The 22,652-nt window shown below is 46.4% G+C and overlaps 1 protein-coding gene across 5 annotated transcripts in view; it reads right to left on the reverse strand.

The window, feature by feature from the left end:
- Window positions 1-22,652, reverse strand: part of LOC142488346 (uncharacterized) — a 193,423-nt gene that overhangs the window by 36,070 nt on the left and 134,701 nt on the right. For 4 of the 5 annotated variants that reach the window (XM_075588744.1, XM_075588746.1, XM_075588745.1 and 1 more), the window contains exon 3: window positions 5,401-5,505. The exons of the other annotated variant lie outside the window; for it this stretch is intronic. In XM_075588744.1, coding sequence (XP_075444859.1) covers window positions 5,401-5,505 — 105 coding nt within the window. The remainder of the gene's footprint in view (window positions 1-5,400; window positions 5,506-22,652) is intronic. 5 annotated transcript variants of the gene reach the window in all.

Below are 22,652 nucleotides of genomic sequence, written 5' to 3' on the forward strand. Positions count from 1 at the left end.
TTATATTTTACCTGCTGGTGGGTCTATGAGGAAAAAAGTATAGCCCCCTCTTGGTTGTCTACTGGTTTCTATAAGCAGTTTTTCCCAAGTCCAGTCCTCAAGTACCCCTAACAGTCCAGGTCAAACTGAGTGAGCTACCTGTGTTAATGTGAGAATATTCTTAAAACCTAGACTGTTAGGGGTACTTGAGGACTGTAGTTGGGGTTAATTATTATAATGGGTTAACTGTGTGGGCCCCAGGTTTAACCCCTCTGCTTTCAACATCATGATCTGTGATGTCAGCATGGAGGGTATAAACAACCACATACTTTGTTCTACAAGCAGGTTCACCAGAGGCTCAAATGAGGCCTTCATGCAAGTTCTGTCAATATGTTGCGTGTGTCTAGTCTGCAGCAAGGTATGTTCCGTCACTATGTTAGTTTATAAATCTACCTGGGAAGGACCATAAATAGCTTCTTCTTTCCTCCCCAAGTAGTCTTGGGACAAAAGCTGAAATATATACAGTAACTAGAAACATCTTAGATGTTAACTTTGCGAGGGAATTGGTGAGAACTGCCAGGGAAGGACTCTTCAGGAATTTTTTTTTACTGTAAATTAGTATCGATTTTCTATTTTCCTATTGTCCACATGGCAGTGGTCACCAATGGGACCTGAAAATCAGTACCCACGTAAAACAAGGGAGGGGGTCCTAGAATAAAACACCACACTCCTTGACACTTAAATATGATCTTTTATTTTGGTGGTGACAATTGACTGCAGTTCCTTTCTTCCAAAGCATGCGTCTGCTGAGGCTTGTACGTCCAGAATAATTCTTAATAAATGTACTAATTGACGTCCATACTGCTGCCCTGCATAATTCTGTGGGGGAAGCCTGCACCTTCGCTGCCCATGAGGTGGCCATGGCTCTTGTCGAATGTGCGTGCAGCAGCTCTGGGACTGGAATCTTTTGACTAGTATAGGCCTTCCTGATAGCCATTACAGTTAATTTATTGCAGTTGACTTTACAGTTGGCATTACAGTTGACTTATGGTAGATTTTGAGGCTGCTTGCCCTTTCCTTGTTCCCTTTGGAAGAAAGAACAGTCTGACTTCCTAAATCCTTCTGTTTTGGAAAGGTAGAGCTTTAAGCACCTCACTACATCTAACGTGTAGAATCCGTTGTTTGTCATTTGCCGATTGATATGGAATTTTGAAACAACCTTAGGTAAGAAAAGCTGTACTGGTCTCAAGACGACCTTGTCTTGATGAAAAAAAAAAAAGGTTCGCTCATGGACAAAGCTTGTAATTCACCAATCCTAAGCGACGACATTACTGCTATCAACAGGAGATCCATGTCTGGAGCTTGAGAAAGCAGTTCAAAAGCTGGAATCTGTTAGAGCCCATAATATCAGTGACAAATCCCAAGCCAGAACTGGGTCCCCATTTTGTGGATTGATTTTCTTCAAAGCTTGGAAGAATCTACTTGTGAGATCTATAGCGGCCAAATGTCTCCCTAGTAGGGCCGATAATACTGACACTTGAACCTTCAGTGAGCTACAGCTGAGCCCTTGTTCTAACCCTTCTTGCAAAAACACTCTGGAATTGCAGGAATAGGTGGCTCCAAGAAGCTTACACCTTGTTGCTCACACCACTGATGGAATCGCTGCCAGATTCTATGATATACTGTAGAAATAGTTATTTTCCTTGTCGCCATTAAGGTCTTTTCCACCTAATCTGAGCAGCTCCCCGCTCTACCTCCATGCCATCAAATTTCATTCCCCTGGTCTGGGAGGTTGCACTGGACCCTGGAATAGGAGGCTTTGAAATATCGGCAGTTGTCACGGTTTGTCTATTGAAAGTTGAATTAGCTGTGGGAACCAGGCTCTGCATGGCCAATTCAGGGGTTCAGCCACTACGTCTGCCCTGTCTTGTCCAATTTTCCCGAGAACTCTTGGGATTAGAGGAATTGGTGGGAACACATATGCGAGTCAGAATTTCCATGGAAAGGACAGGGTGTCTACTTTAGTAGCTACTGGATGAAACATTCCTGAGCACAGTTTTTGTAACTTCCAGTTTCCTGATGTTACCACGAGATCTGGTCTCCCCATTTTGCGACTAATTGATTGACAGTCGTGTTTGAAAGGCACCACTCTCCTGGATCTAGGGTCTACCGGCTGAGGTAGTCTGCCCACAGATTTTTTCTCAGGGATATAAATCGCTTTAAAAAGTCTGCTAGATTATGTTCTGCCCAGGTAATAAAACAGGTGTAGGTCCTGTAGGAGTATAGCGCTTCATGTGCCTCTCTACATAGGTATGGTTCTGTAACCTGATCTTTAAGTTGCAGCCTCGTAGTTGTGGTGAGAAATGTTCGATGGCCTCCATTACTGCTCTAGAATGTTAGCTGAAGTTTTGTAACTTACGATAGCCCAGGGAAAATGGCCTCTTTCGGTCCCGAGCTGGGCACCCCAGCTTGTGCCGGTCGTAAGCATGAGTCAGACCTGATTTTGTAGAGGACAAATGGAAATAAAAATATTCCATGTATGAAATCCTGGAGGAAGAATCCTGCTGTTTGTGGTCTGTGAAGGAAATGGAAAAAGAGAACACTACATCCCTATGTGTTTGAAATAATTTGTTCAATTTTACACACTAATAGGTATTCACATTTTGTTCACCTTTATTGCATTTGGCATTTATTTTGCATTTTAAAGTGCTCTCCAATATTTAAAAAAAAAAAAAATCACGAACAAAAATGTAGTTCCAGTTGGGTTTTTTGAGCTGCTAATGAATCACTTTATTTCACATCACTACATCGCTAGTGCCGGGTTATTTTTTCACTTTCTGGTAGAGGACAACCTGCTTTTAGGTTCTTTTTGCTTTCCCACCATTTTAGGGATTCTCTTATGTTTTGTGGTAAGGAGTTACATTAGTCCATGCTTTCCACCTGCCAATGAAGTTTTGTTGAAACTTTCTTCTATGCCACCTGACCCACTTAACCACCTGTATGGTCGCTGATAGTGCCCATCAGCCTCATGCATTGACAAAATACATTCTCTCTTTTGTCGGAGGGAAGAACCACTCAGCCTTGCTGTGTGTTTAACTCCATTCCCAGGAATCTGAGATTCTGGGTTGGGCTTAATTGGCTCTTTTCCGTGTTGGCCAACCAGCCGTGATGTGAAATGAATTGTAGCATTCTCGATAGGTGTTGGACTAAGAGGACTCGGTCTTGTGCCTTTATAAGAATTTCATCCAGGCAGGGAAAAATTGTATTCCTTCATTTCGGCGATGAGTGTTATCAACACCTTTGTGAATATTCTTGGTGACAGAGAGACCAAATGGGAAGAGCTCTGAATTGGTAGTGTGCTACCCCTAATGCAAATTGCAGATACTTTCTGTGTCTGTGACATATGGGTACATGGTAGTAGGCATCCTTCGGTATACTGATACAAGCCAGTCCCCCTGGTCCATTGCCGAATGATGGTCTTCAGGGACTCCATTTTTAATTTCCTTAAATGGAGCAGTTGAGTTTGTTTACTCCTCTTACATCCAAGATAGACCTTAATTCACCTTTTTCACGAGGAACATTGGCGAGTAGATACATCAATAGCTTTCTTGTTGTGGAACTGGTTGAATTGCACTATCATTCATAAGCTGTTGGATACTGCTGGTTAATGCCTGTATGACAAGTTTGTTTCCCGATCGTTAGGATCTTCTCAACCTGTGCCCTCCAGGTCTAGTTTTGAATTCCAGACAGTATTCCTTGCTGACAACGTTGAGCACCCAAGAGTCAATAATTATTTGCGCCCCAAGCATTCTGGAATTGCTGGAGTCTTCCTCCGACGTAGGATGCATCTCATCTAGAGGGTTGTATCTCATCAACTTCAAGAGATTATAATATTGCATCTAGGAGGCAATAAGGATTTATCTAGGATATTGCATTAAGAGGAGCGAGTGTAGGAGCAAAGCATGGGGAGGGGACACAGGAGGGAGGGGAGGATACAGGAGAGAGGGGAGGACACAGCTAGCAGGGGGATGGGAAGGACACAGAAGGGAATATCTGGTTTACAGGAGAGAGACGAATAAATAAGAGACGTCCCCTTCCCAGGTACAGGCAGGGCTGTGTTATCATGCAGGAGAAATGAGCAGCTGCTGAGGGGCTGATAAAGGAGGGGCAGAGAATAAACGGGGCAGTAACCCTTATAAGGGTAGTGGGACTGTCCTCTTCTCCTACACCATAGGAAGCTTCCTGAGATCTGCAGTCTGGGCAAATAGCCACTAATGTACTGGGCAGCAGGGGACTGGGACCAGTGAGGGAGGAATACAGGGAGTAATCACAGGCCGGCAGGACTCATCACAAGCAGCAACAAGGTAATCATCAGAATATATTCATATATCTGCTTAAAGCTGCAGTTCAGTCAATATCCTGCATGTGTGTTTTTTTTTAAATAAATCAGTTCTGTAGTAAGAAAAAATACTTTTCGCATTTTCTGTTTTAAAAAAACAACTTTGAAAGACCAATTTTCTTGTATTCTATTTTAACAAGCATGCTTGTTCCTATAGCAACGATTTACATTCCCCATATTTAAAGATGTCGCCAAACTTTGCCAATCAATAGACGGAGAACGAATTGACCGGCAGCTATGCAGTTTTTTAGGTAAGTAGAGATTGCCCACATGGAACTATTGAAGTTAAAAAAAAAAACTAAAAAAAAAAAACTAAAAAAAAAAAACCGGGAGCCTGAACTGCAGCTTTTATGAAACGCAGGTCTCTACAGAACGGAGGGGTAAAGGGAAGTGAAAAGGAGAATTCAGAGATGAGATGATGGTCAGGGAGAGGAAACGGTAAATAGAGAAATTAGAGAGGGTCAAGCTTCTGAATTAATCTTGGCATTTAGCGTCTACGAGCATAGGCAGAATACACTGGTCAAACAGTGGAAGATAATCTTAAAATAGTTTTTTTTCCAAATGTGCTCCATCTCATCCATTGAAGGTCAGGGACCCATTTCCAACCCTTATACTCAATTGAGAGCCATATTAGTCCTCGAACTCTGCTGCACGTGGCTTTTCCAGAACACCCAGCAGGCCTACGGACTTCCTATGAGAGGTAATTAACCCTGAATACTCCTTTAAATGTGACTACATATGGATTCCTAACTGGACGTGAAAAGTAAGTGATTGTACATATTAACCTGGAGTGCTGGAAACAGTTTTTGGTGCCACCAATTTTTAAACCACAATAACAATAATATTATCATACCCATAACAACAACAACAACATTAATAAAACACATGATTTTCAAAGGTTATTAGAACATGTAGCTTGTAATTCTATTATTGCATTAATATTATTTTCCCCAATATTGTATACGTCAGTTAATTTTTTAAACAATTTGAATAAAGGCAAGTGGGGATATAAGGGTACTTACCACCAATAGGAAATGAATCTATTTCAATCTTTATGATTGTCAGACTTTCCTCAGTGTTCGGCTCTTCTTTCTCTGACTTAACCTCTAAACTCTGTGGCACAACCACTGGAAAACATGGCAATAAGAAAAGAAAAATCCATCATGTTAAGCTGGGAATGGGGGCCCTTCTTCTGATATCTCCTCTGATATAGATTAGTAGCAAAGAATTGTAAAGAAATGTGTTACTGGCCCTTCTGCAGAAAATTACTTAAAGAGTTGAAGACATATCTTACCTGCTGGTGGTTCTATGAGGCGGCAAAAAAAGTATAGCCCCCTCTAGGTTGACTACTGGTTTCTATAAGCAGTTTTTCCCAACTCCAGTCCTCAAGTACCCCTAACAGTCCAGGTCAAACTGAGTGAGCCACCAGTGCAAATGTGAGCATATTCTTAAAACCTGTACTGTTAGGGATACCTGAGGAGTGGAGTTGGGGTTAATTATGATAATGGGTTAACTGTGTGGGCTCCAGGTTTAACCCCTCTGCTTTCAACATTATGATCTGTGATGTCAGCATGGAGGGTATATACAGCCACATACTTTGTTCTACAAGCAGGTTCACCAGAGTCTCAACTGAGGCCTTCATGCAAGTTCTGTAAATATGTTGTGTCTAGTCTGCAGCAAGGTATGTTCTGTCACTATTTGTTATTTTATAATGTGCCCAGTTCTTTAGTAAGCGCTTGTTAGAGGATCATAAAATAGTCAATTGAAACCCAATTTACCGTAATTGTATTTTCTTGGAGAGTCCTTCCATGGCAGTGCTCACCAATGGGTTACGTTCCACCCTCCAGCTGAGATAGGACAGAAATCTACCCGTGGAAGGACACTAAATAGCTCCTTCTTTCCTCCCCAAGTAGTCTTGGTACAAAAGCTGAAATATATAACTAGAAACATCTTAGATCTAAACTTTGTGAGGGAATTGGTGAGCACTGCCAGGGAAGGACTCTCCAGGAAGAGAAAATTACAGTAAGTTAGTATCAATTTTCTATTTCACTGTTGCATGGCAGTGGTCACCAATGGGACTTGCCAAATCAGTACCCACATAAAACAAAAGGGAAGGGGGCCTAGAATAAAACACCACACTCCTTGACACTTAAATATGATTTTTTATTTAAGTGGTGACAATTGACTGCAGGACCTTTCTTCCAAAGCATGTGTCTGCTGAGGCCTGTACGTCCAAAGAATAATTCTAACTAAATGTATTAATTGATGTCCATACTGCTGCCCTGCATAATTCTGTGGGGGAAGCCTGTGCCTTCGCTGCCCATGAGGTGGCCATGGCCTTGTCGAATGTGCATTTACCAGCCCTGGGTATGGAATATTTTGAATATTATAGGCCTTCCTGATAGCTGTTACAATCCATTGACCTTGTCTTGATGAAAAATAAGGAAAGGTTTGGTAATGGACAAAGCTTGTAATTCACAAATCCTAAGTGCCGACGTTACTGCTATAAACAGGAAATCCATGCCTGAAGCTTGAGAAAGCAGTTCAAAAGGGGGCATCTGTTAGAGCCCATAATACCAATCCCAAGACGGAACTAGGTCCCTCTTTTGTGGATTGATTTTCTTCCAAGCTTGGAAGAATCTACTTATGAGATCTATGGCGGCCAAAAGTCTCCCTAGTAGTGCCAATAATGCCGACAACTGAGCCGTTGCTCTAGACCTTCTTGCAAAAACTCCAGAGTTTCAGGAATAGGTGGCTCCAAGAAGCTTACACCTTGTTGCTCACACTACTGATGGAATTGCTGCCAGATTCTATGATATACTGTAGAAGTAGTTATTTTCCTTGCCGCCATTGTCTGTGCCACCTTATGCGACAGCCCTCTTGAGCTGAGCAGCTCCTGCTCTACCTCCATGCCAACAAATTTCATTCCCCTGGTCTGGGATGTTGCACTAGACCCTGGAATAGGAGGCCTTGAAACATCGGCAGTTATCACGGTTTGTCTAGCGGAAGTTGAATTACCTGTGGGAACCAGGCTCTGCATGGCCAATTCAGGAGTACAGCCACTACGTCTGCCTTGTATTGTCTGATTTTCCTTAGAACTCTTGGGAACAGAGGAATTGGTGGGAACACACATGCGAGTCGGAATTTCCATGGAAAGGACACAGTGTCTACTGTGGTAGCTACTGGATGAAACATTCTTGAGCAGAGTTTTTATAACTTCCAGTTTCCTGATGTTGCCATGAGATTTGTTCTCCCCCATCTTGCAACTAATTGATTGAAAGTCGGTTTGAAATGCACCACTCTCCTGGATCTAGAGTCTACCGGCTGTGGAAGTCTGCCCACAGATTTATTTTCCCAGTGAAATGAATTACTTTAAATTTGGCTGCTAGATGATGTTCTGCCCAGGTAATAAATAAGGTGCAGTTCCTGTAGGTGTATAAGGCTTCATGTGCCTCTTTACATAGGTCACAAAAAAAGACATGTATGGCGCCAAGGATGACAATGCAAGATATACCGCACACAAATAGTTCTTACGTGGATTCTTCACCGTCTGTTATGCTGATGCGTGGCTCTAGAATGTTCTTTCAGAACTCCAGCATACGTGTGAAAGATCAAGACAAGAAATAGGGCACTAATAGTGCATTATCTCTGACTACAAGGTCCAGAGCAATAAAGCAGTGCTGTGATAGTAATGAACTGAACACTTCAGTACTATAATGACATATTCCTTATGAATATTATTTATTGGGTGGATAAAACAATAAAATACTGTGATAAAATGCTGCAAAGTGAGCTATGATGTGTATAACACTCCAATGAATCCTGATAGGACCAACTCTCCAGCAATGTAAAATTGAAATCCTACTTACAATTAGCCCCTCGAACTTGCGCCTTGTAAGTAGGTTACTTTGTAACTGAAATCTCCTGGCTGTATATTCCGTGTGAAGCGGTGTCCTCCTCATGTCTCCGATCGATGGCTGCACGCCTGGGGTTCAAACTCTCCTTGCATGGCTGCAACTGATGATGTCATGGCTCTCCGGATTCAGCTACGGTGTCCCCGAGAGTCCAAAAAAAATCACCCTACATGTTTCAAGACTTCTGTGTCTCTTTATACGTTTTGGGAGAAATACAATTTGTACAACCTACACTATTGGGTATTCTCTCTCTCAATGTATGAAACCCTTGAGGAAGAATCCTGCCGTTTGCTGTCTGTGAAGGAAATGGAATAAGAGAACACTACATCACTGTATGGTTTAAATCATTTGGCATCTTAAAGCAGCAGTTCAGTCAATATCCTGCATGTGTGGTTTTTTAATAAATCAGTTCTGTACTGTGAGAAAATACTTGTAGCATTTTCTTTTTTTTTAAAACAACAACTTTGAAAGACAATTTTTAATGTATTCTAATGTAACGAGCATTTTTGTTTCTATAGCAACCCTTTAGAAAGGCACAACCCTTTCCTTTTCTGTAACAGGCTCTGGCACACCCCTTTGTGAGTCCTGCCCCCTCCACAGCCGTGCATGAGCACAAATATATCCGTCATTGCCTGGTCACATGATCTTCCCCACAGAACTGTCAGAGCAGCAGCAGCAGCAGCAGAAAAGGAGAATATCTCAGAATTAATTAATTAATTAAACCTTATTCCATTGCACGTGTGTAGTTAATGTTAAATATTAACAACTCATTTAAAATCAAATCTGTATATATCATACTGTAAACAATATGTACTGTATATTTAATTTTGTGTGTATGTAAATGTGTACAATTCAATGTGTGTATTATTAAAATTAATAATGGCTTGTTCTTGTATAGCGCTGCTAGTTTTACATAGCACTTTACAGAGACATTTTGCAGGCACAGGGCCCTGCGGAGCTTAGGTGTGTATATGATATAGATATATATGCACACGCACACATGTGCACACGCGCACATGCACACATGCACACATATACATGCGCACACGCACACATATACATGCGCACACGCACACATATACATGCGCACACGCACACATATACATGCGCACACGCACACATATACATGCGCACACGCACACATATACACACACATGAACATGCGCACACGCATACATACATGCGCACACGCACACATATACGCGCACACGCACACGCACACATACATGCGCACACGCACACATATACACGCACACAAACATGCACACACGAACACATAAACATGCGCACACACAGTGTGTATGTATATGTGTGTATATATTTATGCTATTGCTTGAACTGAGGAAGAGAGAAAAACTCTTGAAAGCTTGTCCCATGACACAAATTGTTGGTCCAAATAAAAAAAGGTATCAACAAATACTGAAGAACTCATATATTCTGGTGTGTGTGTGTGTGTGTATATATATATACACACACACCAGAATATATGAGTTCTTCAGTATTTGTTGATACCTTTTTTTATTTGGACCAACAATTTGTGTCATGGGACAAGCTTTCAAGAGTTTTCCTCTCTTCCTCAGGTCAAGCAATAGCATAAATATATACACACATATACATACACACTGTGTGTGCGCATGTTTATGTGTGCGTGTGCGCATGTATATGTGTGCGTGTGCGCATGTATATGTGTGCGTGTGCGCATGTATATGTGTGCATGTGCGCGTGGTTGTGAGAGGCAAAGCAAAACAGAAGTCCGGATCCTCCGTTTACCCCGGTGGTGCAGCAACCAGAAGCAGGCAGCTGAAGGTCCTGGTTCCCGGAGGGATTTCCTTTTGCGGGGCACCCGACCGGGTGGACGTCACTTCCGGTTGAAGGAGACCATGCGGATAGTATACAGGAGAGGACACCATTGCTGAGTCGGACGGCAGTATTGGCTTATGAGGGCCTATCTCATACCTGCTTGTTTACCGTGTACACTTGTGAGTGGGCATTTGTCTGTTTTTATTGTTCCATAAACTGAATTGTTATACTTTAATGCACTAGGTGTGCGCCTGTTTTTTCCTTTTTTTCTATATATATGGAAGAAAAAAAGGAAAAAACAGGCGCACACCTAGTGCATTAAAGTATAACAATTCAGTTTATGGAACAATAAAAACAGACAAATGCCCAATATATGCACTAGGTGTGTGCCTGTTTTTTTCTTTTTTTCTTCCATATATATATATATATATATATATGGAAGAAAAAAAGAAAAAAACAGGCGCACACCTAGTGCATATATCTTATACTATATTAGTGAAAGCACGGTATGCCAGCCTGCCTGCCTGCCTGGATGTCCGGTGTCCCTAGGGGAAATCTCATTGGTCCCTTGGCCCGCCCCCGCACACCTCTCATTGGCCTGAGGCGGAGTGACGGGCCAAAGGACACACAAGGACACACACACACACACACACACACACACACACACACACACAGGGACACACACACACGGACATGGACACACACACACACAATTCCCTCCCGGTGCCCCTCACTCTCCCCCGTCAGCTGGACCGCACCTCAACTTCCACCCCCCCCCCCCACCCTCCCTGTGCCCGAACTTACCCGGAGTCCCATGTACACACACACACACATTCCCACCCCCCCCAAGCTCACACACACCTCACCCCCCCCCCAAGCTCAAACCCCCCTCCACCCCCCCAAGCTCACACCCCGGCGCCGCTACAGTCAGCGGGGGAGCGGAGCGAGCGCCCGGGACACAGCGGGGGAGCGGCCACAACACGCTGCCTCCCGCCTCACATCCACGTGGGAGCGGCCGGATGAGTGAGGCAGCGGCCGGATGAGTGAGGCAGCGGCCGGATCAGTGAGGCAGCGGCAGGATGAGTGAGGCAGCGGCAGGACGGGTGAGCTCCCCCCCCCTCCACATGCTACGTGCTGCTCTTGCCCCTCCGCTCCCGGCTCCCCCCTGTCACCGCGTGACAGGCCGCGGGACGTGAGATGGGAGGGGGGATGCCCCTCCGGTCCCGGCTCCCCCCTGTCACCGCGTGACAGGCCGCGGGACGTGAGATGGGAGGGGGGATGCCCCTCCGGTCCCGGCTCCCCCCTGTCACCGCGTGACAGGCCGCGGGACGTGAGATGGGAGGGGGGATGCCCCTCCGGTCCCCGCTTCACCTTCTCCCCACCGTTGTCCCCGCTGCCTGAGCAGGAGGAGGGGGGGGGAGCGGGTGTTGGTGCTGGTGTGTGTAATTGTGTGAGACTGTGTGTGAGTGTCTGTGACTGTGTGTAAGTGTGTGTAAGTGTCTGTGACTGTGTGAAACTGTGTGTAAGTGTCTGTGACTGTGTGTGACTGTGTGTAACTGTGTGTGACAGTGTGTGTACAGTGGCGACACAGTTTATTACACTGCGGCCAGATCCGGCTTGCTAGTGGCCGCCCCTCGGCGTGCCGCGCGTCATAGACGCGCGGTCACGCATCTTCGGGAGCCTGCGCCCCCTGCACGCGCGTCCAGGGCTCCCCGAGGGAGCCCTGGTGTCCCGCGATCGCGGGACGGCAGCAGGGGGTTCCGGGGGACCCGGCGGACCCGGCAGCGGTAGGGAGAGCGCCCCGATCGGAGGGCGCTCTTCCGCTGCTTCGGCGCGCGCCCGTCACCCTCGGGCGCGCGCCAGGCTACTGCTGCGGCCAAGAACGGGCAAATGCTCGAATAAACTTGGCTGCAGCAGTAAGTGTTTCACAGTGTGAGAGTGTGTGAGTGTGTGTAAGTCTGTGTAAGTGTCTATGACTGTGTGAAACTGTTTGAAACTGTGAAAGTGTGTGTGACTGTGTGTGAGTGTGTGTAACTGTCTGTGATTGTCTGTAACTGTGTGTGTGTGTGTGGTGCACTGCGCAGTGTGAGCAATGAGCAGTGTGTCAGTGTGTGCAGTGTGAGAAATGACCACTGTGTGTGCAGTGTGCAGTGTGTGTCACTGTGAGCAGTGTGTGTGCAGTGTGTGCAGTGTGAGCAATGAGCAGTGTGTGTGCACTGTGTGCAGTGTGAGCAATGAGCAGTGTGTGTGCAGTATGCAGTGTGTGTCAGTCTGAGCAGTGTGTGTGCAGTGTGCAGTGTGACCATTGAGCAGTGTGTGTGCAGTATGCAGTGTGTGTCAGTGTGTGCAGTGTGAGCAGTGTATGCAGTGTGCAGTGTGTCAGTGTGAGCAATGAGCTGTGTGTGTGTGCAGTGTGAGCAGTGAGCAGTGTGTGTGCAGTGTGCAGTCTGTGTCACTGTGAGCTGTGTGTGCGCAGTGTGCGTCAGTGCGACCAATGAGCAGTGTGTGTGCAGTGTGTGTGTGCAGTGTGCAGTGTGAACAATGAGCAGTGTGTGTCAGTGTGAGCACGGTTCACATCCCGGGCAACGCCGGGTCTCTCAGCTAGTATATATATATATATATATATATATATATATATATATATATGTATATATATGGAAGAAAAAAAGAAAAAAACAGGCGCACACCTAGTGCATTAAAGTATAACAATTCAGTTTATGGAACACTTTATGGTACCACTGCACATGTCCTACACAAGGACGGTGAGTAGGATTTCAGTTTTTACCATCGGCGGAGCAGCACGGCTTCACTAAGCACAAGCGCTTGGAAGCCTCTTTTTCATTTATTCAACAGGAGTTCATCTACTGTTTATTAACCCAGTACATGTTTTACATCACTTGTAGACACAATTGTTTTAACCATTAAATGCTCTTTATACCTTCACCACCACGTCTTATATTGTCTTAAGGGTAATACACTATTGTGGTGTTTTTGTTTATCTCTTGTCTCCCTCTCTGAGGTATCTATACAAGAAGAAACTACTGCACAAGACTCTATTCCATCAACTTTCCTCAGCGCCACAGGAGGTTATTCTACACAGTCTTGGTGCAACGCCTACATCTCTGGCGAGCCTTAATGAATAAGGTGAAACCCTCCCAGAGAATCCCTGGTCCCAGAGCGAGAGATTTCAATCTCACACAGTTTTTGTATAAAAGCAGCAATGTCTTTATTGGAACACAGCAGATCAGTAGCACACAGCAACAGCAGCAGGGTACAGGCTTTTCCTCCTTCTCCTTCCCTCCAGAAGCATACCGTCATGATGGGCTGTCTGGAGCTCCAGTACTCCACACCTTCCACCCCAAGGTATAGGCCCTCAGGGTGAGGCTGACTCTCCCTTCACCCTCTGTAGGGTGAGGGGCATTGGTCCACTGCACTATGGTGCTATCAGCTCTACTCAAGGTAGCCGAGTCTCTCCTCTCACTTGTATGCTCCAAGCTCAGACTCTGCTTCAGCACTCACTCCCTTCCCTTCAGCACTGACTAACCTCAGACTCACAGGAGCAGCCCACTAAATAGAGACAGCCCTGCCCATCATGTCAGCAGGCCCTTCCACTCTGTCTCTGCCTGCACACAGAGTCAGGTGCCTACCTCCACCAATCACGGCAGGGCTTGAAGCGGGGGAAACCCATGATAACTACTGGCGGCCTGCCCTTAGCAGGACTTACACCAGTAGGAGAAAGATATATAGCCCCCATTTCTTACCGGGGCTACACTCTCCCTCAGGTGGAATCCAATGGTCCCCACTTGGACCTAACTTTAGCAGCTCCATCCTGCAGGTGAACAAATCTGGGAAACAAAACACAGTTCATACGATTAGTGTATATAAACTCAGACCATCCACGCAGATGGTGTAATTAATAGAGGTACCTCCCAACGTGGAGAACCTAACTTAATAATAATGCCGCGGGTCAGGCTTTCTAACTTCCCGCCCATTGTGGTCTGTTACAGTGACATACAGTAGTACGGCTGTACCGACCCAGACTCTGGCCGATAAACCACACTGTGCATGTATATGCACCTCCCCACACTCCAGGCCCGGACTACCTCACTGATTTTATCCCCGTTCTGGTAGCCTGCTTTACCGAACTTCGTTCGTAGATACTCTTGCAGAGCCTCTCTGAGCCAGCTATCCCGGTGCTCCTCTATCTCACTCATAATGGGTTCAGGCACATAAGGGAACTCGTACCTGTGTGACTGCCTATACCTGGCCACTATGGCCCTGTCTGCCCAGCTCAAACTGGAAAGCTTCCTGTGACCCGCCCTGCTTGGCAGTACCCAAAACTCTGGTTCTACTGGCGCAATGTCATCGTACAAAATACTAGGCCCCTTAGGATGGATGATCTTTTGTTCTATATCTTGATATCTGTGTTCTAGCTCATCCGCCACCTCCTCCTGGGGTGTATAGGCACCTACCGCCCACCAATGGTCGACTATGTTGCTCCTAATTAACAGGAACCTGGTACGGTCCATACACTTGTGGTACCCAGTGAACAGGGGTGCCCACCACTTGTCACTGTGCTCGTGCTCGGACACTGCACTAGAGGTACCTGTCTCTGACTCAGCTTGGGATGACACACCGGACGTGACCGCCTCTGTAGAGCGCGAGCAACTGCGTCTACCTTTTGCATTAATATAGATGGTAGGATTCATCTTGTAGACCACTTTGTTTACAGGCCCTGCCTCCGCAGTGGTGTGGGACCCTCGGGCCCTCCCTCTAGACACAGGAGAAAATGGTATTGGATTAGGTACATGTATCACATTGGCATATGGTATCTCCCCATCAGATCCCTCGTCACTTAATTCCCAATCCCTCAAATCTTTGGAGTACTTGGGGTTCTTACTTAATTTATCCCCGCTAGGTCCCGATGTCATGACTCGTGACGGGCAGGGGCAGTGGCCGGGGCAATGGCGCTAGGGGTTGGGGCTGGGGCAACAGCAATGTCCGAATCAAGGTCCAGCAAGCGGGTAATGCTACGACCGCTGGGCACTTTCTTGCTTGCCCTCTCCGCCGCACTTTGTGTTCCTCGGGAAAGGCCTTGGCCTTTCAGTGTGGCCAATGCAGCTGCCATGGCTGCTCTCCGCGGGGAGAACAACGCTCCCGGGCCTCTTTTCCAGTCGGACCCGGAAGTGACGTCATCATGGCCGCCCGCGGACTCCCCATCCGCTCCGTGGTCACGCACTGGAAGTGCGTCGAGGATCGGAAGGGGCGGTGGTGGATCATCCGGTCCGCGGACGGGTAAGTTGGCCGCAAGCCTTTCTTTCTCGCCCTCTGCAGGATCCTTCTTCGCCTGGCGGGAGTAAGGGGGGGAGGGTGGAGTGTCCTTACTGCTCCGCTGCCGGCTGATGACCTCTGGTTTCTCCGGAGCCGTCTCGGGTCCCGTCTCCACTGCACTGGGAGTCACCATGGCCGTGGGACTTCTACGGGCCTCAGGCCGCACCAGCGCTCGCCGTCGGTGGGTGTCCGGACTCGTCTGCTCCCGCTCTCCGGTAAGTGGACCGCCATCTTTCTTACAGCTGGGGTGGTTTGCCGGTAGGCGCATCGCCACCAATGAAACGCCATTTTCTTCCGAAGACGACTGAATCGGATCCTCCGCTAGGGAGTCACCGGTGTGTTTTGCCTCACCGTCAGTGGGTATTGGTAGGAAACGGGCCCGCTCTGGTACCTCCACTGCGGTCGCACTCTTCTCCGCCGGAGTTTCTCTCTGCTCGGTAGTTGGCTGGGCCTTGGTTCCCACCTCAGTAGTGGTGCAGGGAACTAGGGCAGCCTCGTCTGCTGTTTCCGCCACCTCCGTTAGTGTTCCCGGAGAGGCACCCCGCGGGGTCTTTAGCATGAGCCACGGCTCGTGAGGCCATAGGTAGTACGTGCCACATTGAGGGCATCGTGCTTTGGTGCTTGCGGCCGGGTGTCCTGCAGTGTATGCATAGGCACCGGAGGTACTCTCGGCCATCGATCTCCACCACCAGGAAGCCTCCTGGGAGTTGGAAGACCGTCGTGCTCAGCTCTGACATTATTTGCTCAGGCGTGGAACAGTTCAATGTTTCAGCTCCTCTCTCTGTGAATGTCAGACAGAAGTGAAGTTCCTCGCGCTCTCTTCCTGTCCCTCCCTTCTCCGGAGTGGACGCTCCTGATTGGCTCTCCTTGTGACCCCTCCCTCTGGTGGAAACAAGAGGAGGGGCACTCCTTCGCTCAGTGTGATGTGGCCTTGTCTGTCGGCCAGTCACAGCACAAGTGGGTGGGCTTTCGCGCCGCTCCTTTTGCATGGGATCTGGGTTTGGCGCCAAACCCCTGCACATCTCCCGCCACATTTCTCTAACAGTCTCTTTGCATGCTTCACGTGCGCGATCCAGGATTGGCGGGAGTCGCCATTTTGGTCCGGCTGCTAACTGCTGGGCCATGGATGGCGCTGCGGTCACCATTTTTAACTCTTTCATGCTCCGCGGAGCACATATAGTGACGGCCGCCAACTTTGATGAGCCCTCCAAATGTATATGTGCACTACTCTTAGTGTCTAGTGTATAGCTCGTTCCTAGACACTGACTGCTCTCACTCTGCTCACTGAACGCTCTCTGCATACTCTTTCTGACTGTTTTGCCCACTGATATGATGTGGCATACCCCAGGCTAGGCAGAACTCTTTCTCTGTGCACCGCACTCGCTCCCTGGACAAGTTAACAGGCTAACCCCCCCAGTTGCCTCACACTATCTGCCTCAAGGGACTAGGACAGCTATAGCTCCACACACATCTTACATCACCCTCTTAGGGCACCCAGGGCGTACTGTGCGGGAATCCACGCTCCCCCGACTACCCCTGGTATGCATACATGCCCTACTCTCTCCAGTACTTGCACGGAAGGTGCACTTCACTCTTCCAGCTCTGCCTTGCTGAAAGCCTGTTCTGTTCTGGATCTCAGCAGCTCGCCTCCAAATGTAACCCATGTTCCCAACCCCCCCCGCCCCCCCCGGTCGCAAACTGGACCTCTAGGGTGTAGTGAGGGCTGGTTACATGCATGTGGGTAGTGCGTACCTGTGAGGAACAGGAGGGCCTGAGTCTCCCGCGATGGTATGGGGATAACAGGGACAGGCTTCTGGTGTATATGCCTCCCTCTTCTTAGCAGTCTTGGTGCAACGCCTCCATCTCTGGCGAGCCTTAATGAATAAGGTGAAACCCTCCCAGAGAAGCCCTGGTCCCAGGGCGAGAGATTTCAATCTCACACAGTCTTTGTATAAAAGCAGCAATGTCTTTATTGGAACACAGCAGATCAGTAGCACACAGCAACAGGGTACAGGCTTTTCCTCCTTCTCCTTCCCTCCAGGAGCACACCCTCAGGATGGGCTGTCTGGAGCACCAGTACTCCACACCTTCCACCCCAAGGTATAGGCCCTCAGGGTGAGGCTGACTCTCCCCTCACCCTCTGTAGGTGTAGTGTAAGCCCTATACCCAGTGTCTTTCGTGATGTCTTCATTTGAACCTGTATTGCTGAATGAATTGCCAATCCTGTACCTGTTTGCTTCATTGTCCAACCCTTAAGTAAGTGCTATTTCTTGTCTGTTATTTGTATCATCTTGTGTGTTCTCCTTCTTTAAGGAATAAACTATATTTATTATATCTAAGTCGTGTTCAATTCAACCCAGATATTTGGTGTATATTATATCCTATCACAAGTTACCGTGACACTAACGCAACTAGTTTCCCAACCCACACGGACAAATCTGAAATCTCACAGCCATTCCTTGCTAGACTGGATTCTCTCCTCTTGTCCCAGCAGATTCCAATCCTCTGGCATCTTACCTGACATTTTCAGTGACCATGCAATAGTGTACTGTGTAAGGAAAATTAAACCACCCCAATCAAGCCAGAACATTCTATTCACTAGAACATTTAGAAACTTTAACACACAACAGTTTCTGGCTGACCTTACCAACTGCCCTTGGTACAGAATCGACTTAATTCTCAACCCCGATTCTGAACTAGACTATTTCCAATCAGAGTTCTTAAGACTTACTGATACCCATGCCCCACTATGCAGAATAAGAGTACAGGGCCCACCTTTCGTGCTTACAACCAACCTTATAGCGCTCTATCATCTTAGGGATTCCTTGTGGAAAAGCTACAAAGTAACTGGCACTACCAAAGATCTTAACTACAGATGCCTGCGGAATGTGTGCACAAGGGAAACAAGACACGCAAAAGCATAATATCACTCTGACAATCTGCACCAGAATATATCAAATCCAGCTAACTTCTAGAAAGTCATCAACAATATATTCCAGCCTTCTAGCCATCAACAACCATGTAATATCATTGAGGATATTACTATGACAAATCCCACTGACAATGCAAATGCATTCAATGAATACTTTGTGGGGTGTGCTACTAACTTATTAGCGAAACGCAACCCGAACTACAAACATGAACCTCATTCTGAGAGTACCCCAATAGCCTCACCCTCTCTCAACTCTGCCCATAATTTTCAATGTGTCCCAGTATCTGAAGAGGAGATTACACAAGTGCTCTTCAAATTACAGTAAAACAAAGCAGCCAAAGTGGACCTGATTTACTGCAATCTAAGTTCCTATGACTTGCCACCGTGGCTATTATAAAACCGCTCGCTCCCCATGTCAACTATATTCTGTCTGCAGGCCATATCCCTAAGATCTGGAAAACCGACAGTCGTCCCAATCTTCAAAAGTGGGGACACAAACACGGTCTCAAAACTACAGGCCAATGTCTCTTCACCCAATACTATCCAAAGTCATGGAAATGTGTTCACTCACAGTTAAGCAATTACTATACCAAGACAAATTTCCTTAGACAATTCCAATCTGGCTTTCGCCCCAAACACTCCACGGTAACTACCATCCTAAAAGTTTGCAATGAGATTCAGTGTGCAATGGGACATCTTACTGGTGCAATATTCCTAGATTTTGCAAAGGCTTTTGATACTGTTGATCATGTTATATTGCTAAACAAACTTCAGTGCTCTGGAGTAGGGAAGCATGCGTTAAAATGGTTTAATTCCTACCCATCACGTAGATCCCAACATGTGTATCTCAGGTTCAAACGCTAACCCATTGGATATCACCTGCGGTGTCCCGCAAGGCTCTGTTCTGGGGCCCCTATTCTTCTCAGTGTTCATCAAAGATCTTCTTACAGCAGTGTTTCCCAACCAGAGTTCCGTGGAACTCTAGGGTTCCGTGAGGACATCAGAAGGGTTCCGTGGGATTTCCAAGATTTCCCAGAGCAGGGCAGTTAGGGGGCTGTGTAGTTTCCTCTATCCTGATTGGCCGACTTCCCAGCAGCAGCCAATCAGGAGAAGGTGTGATGAGCCTGTGGGGTGTGGCCAAGCAGAATGGACAGGAGAGAAGATGTGAGGCTGTGTCTGTCCTATGTAATTGTTCTGGTGTGTGCGTTTTCCCTCTGACTCTGTGCCCTCCCCCCCTCCCTCAGACTGGCTCACTCGGTGCCCCTCTCCCCTCAGACTGGCTCACTCAGTGCCCCCCACCCCCCTCAGACTGGCTCACTTCACTCTGTGCCCACCCCTCTGACTGGCTCACTCTGTGCCCCCCCCTCTGACTGACTGTACCCCCATGGGGGGTGGGTGATGTGAGATGCAAGGGGTGGGTATATGAGGAGGATGATGAGGAGGATGATGAGAATGATGATTATTTTACCTGTGTAGACGGAATCTGTTTTTTTTGGAGCAGTTCGGCCTATCTCACTTTACAAGTTTAATATGTATTGGCGGGGGCATTTTTAATATGTAATTGTTGGGGGCGGGTATTTTTATTATGTATTGCGGGGTGGGGATATATATATATATATATATTTAGGGTGGTGGGTTTTTTTTGGTATGTATTTTGTAGGGGGGTGGAGTGAGAGTGAGGTAATTGACGGAAGGTAGGGGCGAGTGAGAGGAGAGGGGGGGAGGGAGTGAGGAAAAGAGGGAGAGTGAGTGAGACGGAGGGGAGAGAAATACATGGGCTGAGGGTGGGAAATAGAGGGGGCTTGTGAGGTGTGAAATGTTGTGATTTACCCCTGTCGAACATAATGTCAGCCAGATAGGGGTTTCCCGAGAGTGTTCAAAATACTTCAAGGGTTCCTCCAAACAAAAAAGGTTGGTAATCACTGTCATACAGCTTGTAAGGAAGCTTCAATTACATGTATGCGGATGACACAATCTTGTATACACAAAGCCCTAGCCTCTCCGACCTTGAACATGTGCTTCAAACTGAATATTTGAGACCTGAAAATTGGATTTCCCAAAACAAACTGTTTTTAAACACTGACAAGACTGTAACAATGGTATTTGGGACCAAGGCTAATTCTAAAGCTTCCAATGAATGAGCTCAAGATCAGAAACAACGCAAATACCACCCTAGCCCCTATTACTAGTTTTAAATACTTGGGCATAAGGTTTGACTCCCATTTAACATTTGGGTTGAACATTAATACCCCGACATCCAAAACCTATGCCAAACTTATAGGAACAAATCATCCCTACGTCTTCTGGTCAGAATGCGTATCGCACAGCAGACGCTAATGCCTCTAATAGACTATGGGGACATAGTATATGGCAAGGCACCACGAACCCACCTTAGCAAACTTGATACCCTCTACAATTCAATAGGCTGTTTTGTCCTCCAATACAACTACAACACACATCACTGCGAAACGTTCAAAGAACTAGATTGGCCATCACTTGAGCCTAGGGCGCAAATCTAATCTTTCCTGTCTTGCCTTCCAATACTTTCTGGGCAAGGTACCCGTCTATCTGAACAAACTCCTCACCACTACCATAAGCAGCACTTATTATCCGAGATCTGACTCCAAAAGACTGTTCATGGCCACAAGGCTCAACGAAGTATCCGGCCGATCTTCCTCCTTTTACCATGCACCTCACAACTGGAACAATCTACCGGAGACTCTCACAGCCGCCACCAGTCTAAGTTCTTTCAAAACTAAAGCTGTCTCATTTTAATCTGGTCTGTAACTGTTACATACACCTCTATCATATATTATCACTTACTGTGCATGCATTGTATTTATATATAATGTAACCACGTATTTGTCATCATAACTCAAAAACGAGAGGCAACTCAATGTATTACTTCCTGGTAAAACCTTTTATAAATAAATTTGTTACATTTCTCACAATGATAGTTATTCACATTTTGTTCACCTTTATTGCATTTGGCATTTATTTTGCACTTTTCAGCGCTCCACAATATTTGTATTTTTATGTGTTTTCATGGACTTAGAGGTAGTTCTAGGTGGGTTTTTGAGCTGCTAATTAATCACTTTATTTCACATCACTACATCACTAGTGCAGAGTTATTTTTTCACTTATAGAGGACAACCTGCTTTCAGGTTCTTGTTGTTTTCCCAACATTTTAGATATTCTCTTACGTTTTGCGGTAAGGAGTTACATTAGTCCATGCTTGCCGCCTGTCTCTGCCAATGGCATAAGACGTTTTGTTGATACAGTCTTCTATGCCACCTGACCCACTTAACCACCTGTATGGTCGCTGGTAGTGCCCATCAGCCTCATGCATTGACAAAATACATTCTCTCTTTTGTCGAGGGAAGAACCACTCGGCCTTGCTGTGTGTTTAACTCCATTCCCAGGAATCTGAGATTCTGGGTTGGGCTTAATTGGCTCTTTTCCGTGTTGGCCAACCAGCTGTGATGTGAAATGAATTCTAGCATTCTTGATAGATGTTGGAGTAAGAGCAACAAAACATGCACAAGCCGTACACTGCCCAGGGAGCCAGGTGGCAGAAAAATATGAACATTTATTGTCTAAAAAAACATCACCACAAGGAGGTGAAAAGCCTCCTACGCGTTTCAAACGACAAAGTGCTTTATCAAGGAGTACTCGCTGTTTGGACTTCTACTAGCGTCTGGACACGCCACCAAGGAATCTAGGTGACTCTATAAGTGGGTAAGATCTTCTGAAGGATAACATTTTTTGACTGTCACCTTCAGGAGAATTGAGAAGTATTATGCTTGTGCCACTCACTTAGTAGTACCCTATACCCACTCCACATTAGAGTTGTACCTTTATGATTCATTGAAAAGGATTTACATCATTTTCCGGAACGATTGGAGCACCCACTATTCTCATATCTTGAACAGTTGTAAGAGGAATCGGTCCTGTGCCTTTATCAGAATTTCGTCCCGGTAGCGGAAAATTTATATTTCTTCATTCGGCGATGAAGTGTTAACACCTTTGAATGTTCTTGGTGACGTAGAGAGACAAAAGTGAAGAGCTCTGAATTGGTAGTGTGCTACCCCTATTGCAAATCGCAGATACTTTCTGCAACATATGGGTACACTGGTAGGCATCCTTTAGGTCTACTGATAAAAGCCAGTACAAAATTACATAACGGCAGCCACACCATACAGTACCTCTTAGCTCCACATATTACACAGAAATACCAGCAGTCAGAGAGAAAATAAAATCAACATGCCGCAGTGGGTCAAAAAGTCACCTAACTCCC

Source organism: Ascaphus truei, chromosome 2, assembly GCF_040206685.1.
Source record: "Ascaphus truei isolate aAscTru1 chromosome 2, aAscTru1.hap1, whole genome shotgun sequence".
Taxonomy (NCBI): domain Eukaryota; kingdom Metazoa; phylum Chordata; class Amphibia; order Anura; family Ascaphidae; genus Ascaphus; species Ascaphus truei.